This window comes from Salmo salar, chromosome 11, assembly GCF_965601325.2.
Source record: "Salmo salar chromosome 11, fSalSal1, whole genome shotgun sequence".
Lineage (NCBI taxonomy): Eukaryota > Metazoa > Chordata > Actinopteri > Salmoniformes > Salmonidae > Salmo > Salmo salar.
The window spans coordinates 24,122,686-24,136,299 of NC_138301.1; the positions used below are offsets into that span (position 1 = coordinate 24,122,686).

The following is a 13,614-nucleotide window of genomic DNA, read 5'->3' on the forward strand; positions in this document are numbered from 1 at the left end:
AGGTAGACCTCCAAGGTATACCTTCAAACTCAGTGTCTCTTTGCTTGACATCATGGGGAAATAAAAAAAAATCTGCCAAAACCTCAGAAAGAAATTGTAGACCTCCACAAGTCTGGTTCATCCTTGGGAGCAATTTACAAATGCCTGAAGGTACCACGTTCATCTGTACAAACAATAGTATGCAAGTATAAACACCATGGGACCACACAGCCGTCATACCGCTCAGGAAGGAGACGCGTTCTGTCTCCAAGAGATGAACGTACTTTGGTGGGAAAAGTGCAGATCAATCCCAGAACAACAGCAAAGGACCTTGTGAAGATGCTGGAGGAAACAGGAACAAAAGTATCTATATCCACAGTAAAACGAGTCCTATGTCGACATAACCTGAAAGGCCGCTCAGCAAGGAAGAAGCCACTGCTCCAAAACCACCATAAAAAAGCCAGACTACGGTTTGCAACTGCACATGGGGACAAAGATCGTACTTTTTGGAGAAATGTTCTCTGGTTTAATGAAACAAAAATATAACTGTTTGGCCGTAATGACCATTGTTATGTTTGGAGGAAAAAGGGGGAGGCTTGCAAGCCGAAGAACACCATCCCAACCGTGAAGCACGGGGCTGGCAGCATCATGTTGTGGAGGTGCTTTGCAGCAGGAGGGATTGGTGCACTTCACAAAATAGATGGCATCATGAGGGAGGAACATTATGTGTATATATTGAAGCAACATCTCAAGACATCAGTCAGGAAGTTAAAGCTTGGTCGCAAATGGTTCTTCCAAATGGACAATGGCCCCAAGTATACTTCCAAAGTTGTGGCAAAATGGCTTAAGGAAAAGAAAGTCAAGGTATTGGACTGGCCATCACAAAGCCCTGACCTCAATCCGATAGATAATTTGTGGGCAGAACTGAAAAAGACTGTGCGAGCATGGAGGCCTACAAACCTGACTCAGTTACACCAGCTCTGCCAAGAGAAATGGGCCAAAATTCACCCAACTTATTGTGCGAAGCTTGTGGAAGGCTACCCGAAACGTTTGACCCAAGTTAAACAATTTGAAGGCAATGCTACCAAATACTAATTGAGTGTATGTAAACTTCTGACCCACTGGGAATGTGATGAAAGAAATAAAAGCTGAAATATATCACTCTCTCTACTATTATTCTGACATTTCACATTCTTAAAATAAAGTGGTGATCCTAACTGACCTAAGACAGAGAATTGTTACGAGGATTAAATGTTAGGAATTGTGAAAAACTGAGTTTAAATGTATTTGGCTAAGGTGTATGTAAACTTCCGACTTCAACTGTAACTACGTGTATCAACACAATTTTACAACATCCTGTACATGGGTGCTGTGTATTGACTGTACTGTGTAGTCCTTAAACAAACCACGTCCTTCATATTGAAGCAACTGTACGTACATATTGTTTATCGTTTCCTCTTTTTAAATGCATTTAAACCTCTCCGCCCCCACTGTAAAAATCGAACCCCTGGCTCCACTCTAAGAGCACTAGCGTTGCTAATGGTAATCCCTGAAAGCTGGGTTATTGATGGCTTTGACTCACTCTTTCTTTAATAACGGCCATGTTGTAAACCCTTTTATCATCACACTTTACGACGCAGGAAGATGACCTCAGAGACAGGACTCAGCTTCTCAACACCGATTGGACAGCTTAGATAAATACAATGAACCTTTTGTCAAGATGCTGTATTAGACACCTGTATAATATTCAAAAAAAATGACCCTATAGTAAAGCTCATCTTCAGTAGTTTATCTCATTGCTGTCTTTGTGGACATATTGTATTCAGATTTGTATGGTGCTTGTCATTGACCCAGGACGGAGCCATTTCCAATCCTGTAAATTCATATCAATCATATTGGTTGATGCGTTTACAACCATGGATTTGATAGGTGTACTGTAAAGTAAGATGATGCCTAGTCCAAAACATTAGTACACCCCTGATAATTACACAGTTACACCCTCTCAAGAGATACCAATAAGACACGGCAGACGATGTCTAGGAGAAGCTGCATGTTGGAAGGAGAAAAGTGCATATCCGCTGTGACGGAATATCAAAATGGCCACTGGGCACACGGCGGGAACAGATGGCGTGTTAATTTAAATGTTGGGTCTCAGATGAGAGGACATTACCCCGTGTCAACACAGAGCTGCGGTGTCTTCCCTCTCTTTACCGTGTATGTGTGATTGGAAGTTTGTATGTGTATTTGTGTCTGTGTGTGTGTGTTTGTGTGTACATACCCTCAGCACACCATACAGTGCCTTCAGGAAGTATTCACACCCCTTGAATTTTTCCACATATTGTTGGGTTACAGCCTGCATTTAAAATTGATTAAATGTAGATATTTTTTGTCACTGAGCCACACAGAATACCCCATAATGTCAAAGTGGAATTCATAAAAAATGTAAAGCGGAAATATCAATGAGTATTCAACCCCTTTGTTATGGCAAGCCTAAATAAGTACACAAGTAAAAATATGCTTAACAAGTAACATAGTAATCCAATGCAGATAATTGCAGGGCCATCCCATTTACATCCCATTGTGTGTGTGTGTGTGTGTGTGTGTGTGTGTGTCCAGACGTCTGCAGCATGCAGCCCTGTCTCTTTCAGGGTGGACAGGCCTATCTGCTCCGGGGTAAACTCTTATCAGAGCCATCGGCATCGCTCGAGCGGCATGGCATGATCAATAATCAGAACTGTTAATCAATGGTATTCTAAATAAGCATTGATTGGGCCCACAAGGTTAGCCAGCTTTATCGGTTTACATTAAGCAAAGCAACACAATAGTCAAAGCCCCAAGCCTGGGACAGGCCTAGTTAACCCCTGGTCATCCCTCTCTGGAGACAGGGAGGAAGAGAAGGAGGGATGGCCTCTCTTTCTTTAGGCGTTCTACTTCAGTATGGACAAGCTTTTAAATGATCTTCCTTGTTTATTGTTGTATTTCAGAACTAACTTCAAATAATTTATATTATTCTGTTATATATCCTGTGACAATATACTAGATGTATTGCAAAACCTGTTTTACAAACTCCCCTACTTTGTCTATCGGCTGTGTTGGGTGACGAGACCATCGCTCTGCCTGCAGTGGCATCTCTTTAACATTACTGTCACGAGCTACTTCATTTAAATACAATGAAGCGCCTGTTGCATCTCATTATCGACACGGCCATGTAGACAGAGGTCACTGGTACGTGTCACCCTCACAAAACGTCCGAGTCTCCCCGGAGGCGTCCGGGTGAGAGGGGGTGAGGAGGGGTGAGGATGGTGAAGAGGATGAGGGGTTTATGGAGGGGTGAGCGGCGAGGAACACCTGCTGGCTAGGATGTCACCCAGGGGGAGGCATGTCCTCCTAATTACCCTACACTGCAACACTGGAACACAGGAACACTGGAACACAAGGCCAACTGTCATCTGGACGACTCAGATGATGTACAGAGGCAAATACTGTAGGTTTGGATGTCTATAGTATTACGGTCTGTGGAATGGATGGGATATCTTTCCTATATGTTTTGACTCTACTACTTATAAGAGACGATTATTGGCAAGGCATTTCATTTGAGAGGACAGTCATACATTATTTGTATATGCAAGTCTCCTGAATTTGGCAGCATCAAATTGTTTAGACATGTCTTTACTAGTGAAGCTAGTACACTTGTGAGTATCATAGAGAGCTTTCACCTGCCACACACTCACCCTGTGTGATGGGAGCGCTTCAATTTCACGGCATCTGGTGAGCCGACACGCTTCTCGTCTTCTCCTATAAAATATGACAACTGTCCCGGTGGCGCGTTCACCCTGGAACACTGCCTGTGTGGGTAAGGGTGGAAAATAGAAGAAATAACCCTTTTAGCCTCCCCTCGCTTGAGCAGAGCCGAGCGAAATGATTAGCGTGTCGCTAACACGGAGGCTCCAGTTGTTGAGCTCTACTGTACTGTCTGTGGTTCTCTGCCAGACCTACAGCTTAGCTCGTCTCAGCCCCTGAGAGGAAGGCCTTACACGGGTACAATTCATACAATGCATCGGTCATATAATCTTTTTTTTTTTAGGTTCGTCAGGACAAGCCTACAGATAGCAGGTATTAGTAGTAGTTAAAATTCATAAGATGTTGTTTAGTGCCTTGGGTGTGAAAAAATGCTTTACAAATTAAATTAATGATTGTTATTATTATTAACAGAGACAGCAGATAAATACTATTGCAGCGGATGTGATATTTCAGAGCTCATTTTTCTCTTGCTCTCACCATCTCTCTCTCTTTTTCTCTATCATACAGACACACACATACACACTAAACATAAAAACAGAGTCAAGTTCGCAAACATTTGGCATGGGGCAGTTTGGGAATTGCCTGTGAGCGGAGAAAACAAAATCTGCTAATTTCGCAATTTGTATGGTCTGTTATCTATTATGCATGATATCAGTTCCTACATGGCTACTAAACACACAGAAACACAAGGAGTAGCGAACTGTGGTGTTGATTCTTCTTTGATCTCCCAAATGTAGGATTTATTTCCCTCTCATAGCTTCCTGTCTCTCCCTCTCTCCTCCAAAACCTCTCTCCCCATAGTCTATGAATCCCCCTCTTTCCCATCTCCTGACTCCATCTCTTTCTTCCTATCTCTCTATCCTTCTCCAGCTCGTTCTCTTTGCCCTCGTGACAGCCACTGTTCCCCCTGGCCCTCCCCCTCTCCTCCCCATCTCCCAGGCTATTAGAAGCTGCTCTCCTCCCCATCTCCCAGGCTATTAGAAGCGTGCCACCTCCCTATCTCCCAGGCTATTAGAAGCGTGCCACCTCCCCATCTCACAGGCTATTAGAAGCGTGCCACCTCCCTATCTCCCAGGCTATTAGAAGCGTGCCACCTCCCCATCTCCCAGGCTATTAGAAGCTGCTCTCCTCCCCATCTCACAGGCTATTAGAAGCTGCTCTCCTCCCCATCTCACAGGCTATTAGAAGCTGCTCTCCTTCCCATCTCCCAGGCTATTAGAAGCTGCTCTCCTCCCCATCTCACAGGCTATTAGAAGCTGCTCTCCTCCTTATGTCCCAGGCTATTAGAAGCTACTCTCCTCCCCATCTCCCAGGCTATTAGAAGCTGCTCTCCTCCTTATGTCCCAGGCTATTAGAAGCTACTCTCCTCCCCATCTCCCAGGCTATTAGAAGCTGCTCTCCTCCCCATCTCCCAGGCTATTAGAAGGCGGCTCTCCTCCTTATGTCCCAGGCTATTAGAAGCTGCTCTCCTCCCCATCTCCCAGGCTATTAGAAGCTGCTCTCCTCCCCATCTCCCAGGCTATTAGAAGGCGGCTCTCCTCCTTATGTCCCAGGCTATTAGAAGCTGCTCTCCTCCCCATCTCCCAGGCTATTAGAAGGCGGCTCTCCTCCTTATGTCCCAGGCTATTAGAAGCTGCTCTCCTCCCCATCTCCCAGGCTATTAGAAGCTGCTCTCCTCCCCATCTCCCAGGCTATTAGAAGGCGGCTCTCCTCCTTATGTCCCAGGCTATTAGAAGCTGCTCTCCTCCCCATCTCCCAGGCTATTAGAAGCTGCTCTCCTCCTTATGTCCCAGGCTATTAGAAGCTGCTCTCCTCCCCATCTCCCAGGCTATTAGAAGCTGCTCTCCTCCCCATCTCCCAGGCTATTAGAAGGCGGCTCTCCTCCTTATGTCCCAGGCTATTAGAAGCTGCTCTCCTCCCCATCTCCCAGGCTATTAGAAGCTGCTCTCCTCCTTATGTCCCAGGCTATTAGAAGCTGCTCTCCTCCCCATCTCCCAGGCTATTAGAAGCTGCTCTCCTCCTTCTCTGCCCTCCCCATGTATTTTCCATTAGAAGACATGCATCTTGGGAGCCCGTGGTCCTCTGTGTTTTGATTAATATTTTAGCAGCCACAGGGAGGAAATGGGTCTTCCTCACAGCTCATATGTTATGGAGGGGAGGATGCATGGAGAAGAGGAGAACGGAAGGATGATTGAAGAGGAGTGCTGGGGTCTATACTGTTTGTATAGTTGTGTTGTAAAAAAATAAGGTGTGTTGCAACCGTCCAGGACTGGGAGACCCATGAGGCGGCGCACAATTGGCCCAATCGTCCCGGTTTTGGCCGGCCGGGATGTCCTTGTCCCATCACACTCTAGTGACTCCTGTGGCTCGCCGGGCGCATGCACACTGACACGGTCGTCAGTTGGACGGTGTTTCCTCCGACACATCGGTGCGTCTGGCTTCCGGGTTAAGCGAGCAGTGTGTCAAGAAGCAGTGCGGCTTGGCACGGTCGTGTTTCGGAGGACGCATGGCTCTCGACCTTCGCCTCTCCTGAGTCCGTACGGGAGTTACAAGACTGTAACTACCAATTGGGGAGAAAAAGGGTTAAGCAAGTAATAATAATAAAATGTACAAATTAAAAAAAGTTTATACTGAACAAAAATATAAACGCAACATGTAAAGTGTTTGTCCCATGTTTCCTGAGCTGAAATAAAAGCTCCCAGAAATGTGCCATACGCATAAAAAGCTTATTTCTCTCAAATGTTGTGCACTTATTTGTTTACATCCGTATTAGTAAGCAATTCTACTTTGCCAAGATAATCCATCCACCTGACAGGTGTGGCATATCAAGAATCTGCTTATCAGCATGATCATTACACAGGTGCATGGGGAGAATAAAAGGCCACTCTAAAATGTGCAGTTTTATCACACAACACAATGCCACAGATGTCTCAGGTTTTGAGGGAGTGTACAATCGGCATGCTGACTGCAGGAATGTCCACCAAAGCTGTTGCCAGATAATTAAATGTTCATTTTGCTATAATAAGCCGCCTCCAACGTCGTTTTAGAAAATTTGTCAGTACGTCCAACCGGCCTCACAACCGCAGACCACGTGTAACCATACAAGCCATGTAAGCCACATCCGGCTTCTTCACCTGCTGGATGGTCTGAGACGAGTCACCTGGACAGCTGATGAAACTGTGGGTTTGCACAACCGAATAATTTCTGCACAAACTGTCAGTATCTGTCACAGGGAAGCTCATCTGCGTGCTCGTCATCCTCACCAGGGTCTTGACCTGACTGCAGTTCGGCGTCATAACCGATTTCAGTGGACAAATGCTTCCCTTCGATGGCCACTGGCACGCTGGAAAATTGTGGGCTTCACGGATGAATCCTGGTTTCAACTGTACCGGGCAGATGGTGGCGTGTGGGCGAGTGGTTTCCTGTCAACATTGTGAACAGAGTGCCCCGTGGTATCGGTGGGGTTATGGTACGGGCAGGCATAATCTACGGACAATGAACACAACTGCATTTTATCTATGGCAATTTGAATACACAGAGATACCGTGACAAAATCCTGAGGCCCATTGTCGTGCCATTCATTTGCCGCCATCACCTCATGTTTCAGCATGATAATGCACAGCCCCATGTTGCACGGATCTGTACACAATTCCTGGAAGCTGAAAATGACCAAGTTCTTCTATAGCCTGCATACTCACCTGACATGTCACCCATTGAGCATGTTTGGGATGCTTTGGACCGACGTGAATGACAGCGTGTTCCAGTTCCCACCAATATCCAGCAACTTCGCACATTGAAGAGGAGTGGGACGACATTACAGAGGCCAAAATACACAACCTGATCAACTCTATGCTAAGGAGATGTGTCGCTCTGCATGAGGCAAATGGTGGTCACACCAGATACTGACTGGTCTTCTGATCCACACCCCTACTTTTTTTTTAAGGTATCTGTGATCAACATATATTCCCAGTCATGTGAAATCTGTAGATTAGGGCCTAATTAATTTATTGCAATTGACTGATTCCTTATATGAACTGTAACTCAGTAAAACTGTTCAATGTATATTCTCGCATATACCAGATAGGTGCAGTGAAACATTGTTTTACAGGGTCAGCCATAGTAATACTGTGCCGTTGAGCAAATTAGGGTTAAGGTCTTTGCTCAAGGGCACATTGACAGATTTTACACATTGTCGGCTCGGGGAATTCTTTTACTGGCCCAATGCTCTAACCGCCCTAGAGGAGGCCTTTTAAATGGTTAACACACACAGGTAAAGATGTTGATCACATATTAAACATTTAATTACAAACCATGTAAATGATAACGTTAATGGCCCAGTGCAGCCAACATTTTGTTTTCTTGTGTTATATACAGCTGATGAAACTAACACTGTAAAAGTGTGAAAACATTTGATCAGTGTTATTTTCCTGATAGTTGGTGGGTGAAAAGACAATCTACACAGGACCTTCTAATCATCAGGTTTGCATGGGTGGGAGTTTCAGCTTTCCATGGTGACATCACCATGCAGTAATTTAGTTAATAGACCAATAAGAAAGAGAGTTCCATACATCTCTGCCAATAACAGGTCGTTTTCAGTTTTCCCCTCCCCACTCAGACCATTCAGACAACTTCCAGACAATCCTAGCAAAAAAGCAGGTTTTGCTATTTTTTATGGAAATCTATTACAGTAAGGTCATTAATTGTTACTCAGATATGATTTGATATTGATATAAAAACGGCTGCATTGGGCCTTGAAAGTACATCATATTTTTAGTTGTGGGTTCAGGTGATGCATGTTTTCTGACATGCAGTATGAGACTTGGAAAAATATGACACAACGATTAAAGATTGATTAACATATGATAAAGGTTACTGGCAAACAAATCATTCATACTACACTACTGACCTCTTTAAGCTGATGTAAAGGTCAACTCACATTTCTTGAATTGCATTGTTGGTTAAGGGCTTGTAAGTAAGCATTTCACGGTAAGGTCTACACCTGTTGTATTCGGCGCATGTGATCTCACAGCAATTTCTCACCCTACTCTCTTTCCATGTCCATATTCTTCTTGATTAAATCGGCAATTGTCCCTTTCTTTTCCTCAAGTTCCTTCAACTTCTGCTTGTCTCCCTTCTCGTTGGCACGCTGAATCTGGCTCTTGAGACTCGGCTCCAAGTGAGGCGTCAAGGCGTTCTTCCTCATATTTTGGAAACATTCTGTGAGTTGAGCTCTCAGATTTTTATGGTCGTCAGCATATCTCTTGTGTCCTCTGACATGTTTCTTGTGACTGCATCTCTGTGGGCACATGGTGCATTTCCCTTGTAACATGACTTGGCAGAAGTAGGGTTGACAAGCTACGCACCCGGTATGGCAGTTCATCTCACACACTGTGCAGCAGATTGCTACCACCTCTGAAGGGATCCTTCCATGTTTGAAACAGTCCTCCAGCTTCAAGCGTTCCACCAATACCTCTATCGTCTGCTTGGTGCGTTGGTGTTGCATTCCATTTAGCTTATCAAAGAATCCTCTCATGCTTTTCATGCCGTTTTCCCATGTTGTCTCATAGATTTTGTCATAGAAAGGGTTTCTGGTCTGAAAGAGGTGAGTGTTGAACGTGAAGTGAACCGGAACCTTGTCGCCGAGGAGTTTGTAGTCCATGATGATGTCGAGAACATCCGGTCTGGTCTCGTCAGAGTGAGTGATAAGGGTGATGATGTTGTCTTTCATGTCCTTGCCCAAGAGGGACAGGAACGCGTCAAAGATGTTTCTCTGATGTTCTGTCAGACGGTTCTGCGTTGCCTTCACCACGTGGCAGACAGCGTCGATGTGGTCCACTCTCTCCTCTTCCAGCAGCATTCTTAGTTTCTCTATCAAAGGTCTGAGTCCATCTCTGTCCTCTATCCCAGGTGTATCAATGATGGTGAGAGAGAAAGGCAACTCAGCGTCCTCCCAACCAAAGATCTCATAGGCTGTCACAGCATTGGTTCTAGGATCGTGAGCCCAGCACGTCTCTTTGTCTTTGAAATGCTCTGTGATTTGGAACCTGGCGTTATCCTCCCACTTAACTCTGATGGCGAAGTTGACCATAGCGTTGACTAGTGTGGTCTTCCCTGCCCCAACCTCTCCTAGGATCAGCAGGGTCTTGTTCCTCTTGCAAGGGTTGTGCTTTCCTATGGTCCATCTCCGGACTCCGTCCCTCCCATCGACGTCCTTCCGCTTGGTCTTCAGCAGGTACCTTGCAGGTGGTGCTGGGTTGATCACTATGCTGTCTCTACTGATCGTCTCTTTCAATCTTGGAGGATGGTCACCGTTCAGTGTAAAGTCCCTGCAAGGTAGTCATAATCGCTTACATTATTATGATTATAATTATGATTATTCCAGGAAAATCGTTTTTTATAAAATCAAGTGTATATATTTGTTGTTATTAAATATAGATGTTATAAAATGAAAATGTTTTTCATTAGATTTTTGTATATGTAAATGATAATACCTATTAGTTTCACTTACCCCAGGAACTCTGTGTTGTTGACGGTTTCCATTTCAGTTCTCAATAACGTTCAATGAACCAGATAGAGTCTGTAGAGCTGATGTATCTCAGCACCTGGACTGTAAAGAAGATATGGTTAATAACAAATTACAATGCTTGCATATTTTATCACTGTAGAAATAATTTCCCCATCTACTGTATAGTAGTGACTGAGTTGAAATGAACGGAGGAATTATATCCTGTACCTGTGAGTCCAGGAGGATAGTTGAAACCCTGTCCGGATGTGTTGCCTTAAGTTCTACAAATAGTTCCAGTTCAACTGGTTTCTGAAGTATGTAAAACAGTAATTCTAATAAGCACTTCCCGGAATGACATTGTACTACTGTATTACAGTAAACAAGATGTTGCACAATCTCTTAACATAATCACCAATACTAGATTTCAGTCACTGTGAATCAATAGGGACACAGGACCCATTAGAAAAATAAACATGCATGTGGATTTTATTAATATATACAGTATTTATATATATATATAGAGAGAGAGAGCGAGAGAGAGAGAGAGAGAGAGAGAGAGAAAAGCTATAATCATTGGTATTCTCATCTGTTAAAAAGTAAGGTCAGAGTTATGTAAACATTTTATGAAGAGCAACAAGGAACAAAAATAAACCTTATCTTTCCTCATTCCTTGAATATGCTGTTCACAGCAGAGTAAAAGAGAGCCCAGACAGAGAGTACAGATAAGAACTGGGTTAGCTGTAGTATCATTAGACACATATGGTTTCAGAACTACGTCTTCGGCATTGTTAAATCATATGCATCCTAATATAGCAATGTTATTACCTTGATACACTGTGAGTGTATTTTGATTATGATCTATATAATTTGTTTTGCTAGAGGAACCATAGTTTATATTATAACTGTGTGTTCCAGTGCTGCTCTAGGTCTAGTATGTGCTCAGTGCTGGGCCTGTTTTTACAGAGTCTCTTCCATTGATTCCCACTCTCTTTTATTTATGTTTGTTTACTGTGCCGTTTGACTCGAGAAGCTCCCTATCGTTTTTATTGTCCAATGCAATGAAGGGTGCTTTTATCACCATTTGCCTCCAGGTCAAAGGTGACAATGGAGACAAATGGGCTACTGTACAGAGTGATGAACAGGCTGCACTGAACCAGGGAACATACATCCAATTCATGTATCGCAACGCTCCATTGTTTCACCATTGGAAGCGATTGACTGCATCCTGAAACAAATCGGCCTAAAGAATGAAACATTTGCCACGATGTACAGTAGGGCTGGGAATTGCCAGGGACCTCACAATACGATATTATCACAATACTTAGGTACCGATACAATATGTTTTGCGATTATCACGATTCTATATGTACTGCGATTCGATACTGTGATTTTATTGTGATTCAATATTCCAAACATTACTCACCATATGTCTGCTGCAAAGGGACAAGCGAGAGCCATGAGAAACCAAGGTTTGATCGGTCATGGAAATAAAAGTGCTGAAAACCAATTAGCTTCCTATTCAAAAAGAACACAGAAGACAAGCTATGAAGGAAAAATACTGGCATTTTGGTGCTGGTACAGCCAACTAGTGCAAAATTAAAATTGCTATATTGTCAAAATGATGCGATACGATATATAATAAAAAATTAAATCCCGACATGTAACTGTAACGATTTTTCAGCCCATCACTAATATACATTATATTGCAAACCAGGTAAAATGGGATTGTTTGTTCATGTGCACCACCAATCAAAAGTTTGGGGTCACTTAGAAATGTCCTTGTTTTTGAAAGAAAAGCAAATTTTTTGTCCATTAAAATAACATCAAATTGATCAGAAATACAGTGTAAACATTTTTTATGTTGTAAATTACTATTGCAGCTGGAAACAGTAGATTTTTTTATGGAATATCTACATAGGCGTACAGAGGCCCATTATCAGCAACCATCACTCCCGTGTTCCAATGGCACGTTGTGTTAGCTAATCCAAGTTTATCATTTTAAAAGCCTAATTGATCATTAGAAAACCCTTTTGCAATTATGTTAGCATAGCTGAAAACTGTTGTTCTGATTAAAGAAGCAATAAAACTGTCTTTCTTTAGACTAGTTGAGTATCTGGAGCGTCAGCATTTGTGGGTTCAATTACAGGCTCAAAATGGCCAGAAACAAAGAACTTTCTTCTGAAACTCGTCAGTCTACTCTTGTTCTGAGAAATGAAGGCTATTCCATGTGAGAAATTGCCAAGAAACTGAAGATCTCGTCCAACTCTGTGTACTACTCCCTTCACAGAACAGCGCAAATGGGCTCTAACCAGAATATGAAGAGGAGTGGGAGGCCCCTGTGCACAACTGAGCAAGAGGACAAGTACATTAGAGTGTCTAGTTTGAGAAACAGACGCCTCACAAGTCCTCAACTGGCAGCTTCATTAAATAGTACCCACAAAACACCAGTCTCAACGTCAACAGTGAAGAGGCGACTCCGGGATGCTGGACTTCCAAGCAGAGTTCCTCTGTCCAGTGTCTGTATTCTTTTGCCCATCTTAATCTTTTATTTTTATTGGCCTGTCTGAGATATGGCTTTTTCTTTGCAACTCTGCTTAGAAAGAAAATGTGCTTTTCTTTTCTCATATACATAAACAAACAGACACATTGTAGACAGGTGTGAATCAGAAGCATATTTTAGACTGTGTACAGTGAGGGAGACGACCAATACATTTCGGCAATACACCACTGTATGTTTCACTTTGCCTTGATATCCATCTTCCAATAGTGCATTTTGAAACTCTGAGGAGACGGCACTGCTGCATTGCATCCTGGATATCTCTGTCCCTCCACTTGGTATTTCTCTCAGACAGCGTAACCTTGGCAAAATGTCATGTGACTCGTGGCGCTAAACACCACTTTGCCCATTAGTTGTGTTGGTTGACCAATATATGAATTATTCCTGCTGTATTATTCAGGAATTTATTCCCCTGGTGTTGCCATGTTGATGAAGTGCAGTATGGAGGTTGAGTGTTAGTAATTACTCACCGTGTGTTGGGAGCAGTGGGCCACGTATGGTGTGAGGGGCTGGCACATTAGCAAAATACAAATGAAGGATAGGCCTTACTGGTGCCGCTACTTTTTTAAGCTCATGCTAGTCCTTTTATACTGCCGTGTCCTTGGACCAGGCCTGGTTTTCATGCTTCCACCAGCTAGGTGTTGTCTGGCTAATGAAGGTTGGTTTTAATTTGGTTAATGCTGCAGGGATCAGAGGTCTGGTATCTGTATGGAGGGGATGGAGTTAAATGGGCGGCATGGACAGGATCCATTGGCTTAAAGAGGCCCACCCC

General features: G+C 43.5%; 1 protein-coding gene across 1 annotated transcript; it reads right to left on the reverse strand.

Annotated features, from left to right (window-relative positions):
* Positions 1-8,421: 8,421 nt before the first annotated feature.
* Positions 8,422-10,481, reverse strand: LOC106562307 (uncharacterized). Its single transcript, XM_014127100.3, has 2 exons — positions 10,289-10,481; positions 8,422-10,106 (listed from the first exon to the last, which is right to left on the reverse strand). The coding sequence occupies exons 1-2, from the start codon at positions 10,318-10,320 to the stop codon at positions 8,822-8,824; spliced, it is 1,317 nt and encodes a 438-aa protein (XP_013982575.3). The 5' UTR covers positions 10,321-10,481; the 3' UTR covers positions 8,422-8,821.
* Positions 10,482-13,614: the final 3,133 nt, after the last annotated feature.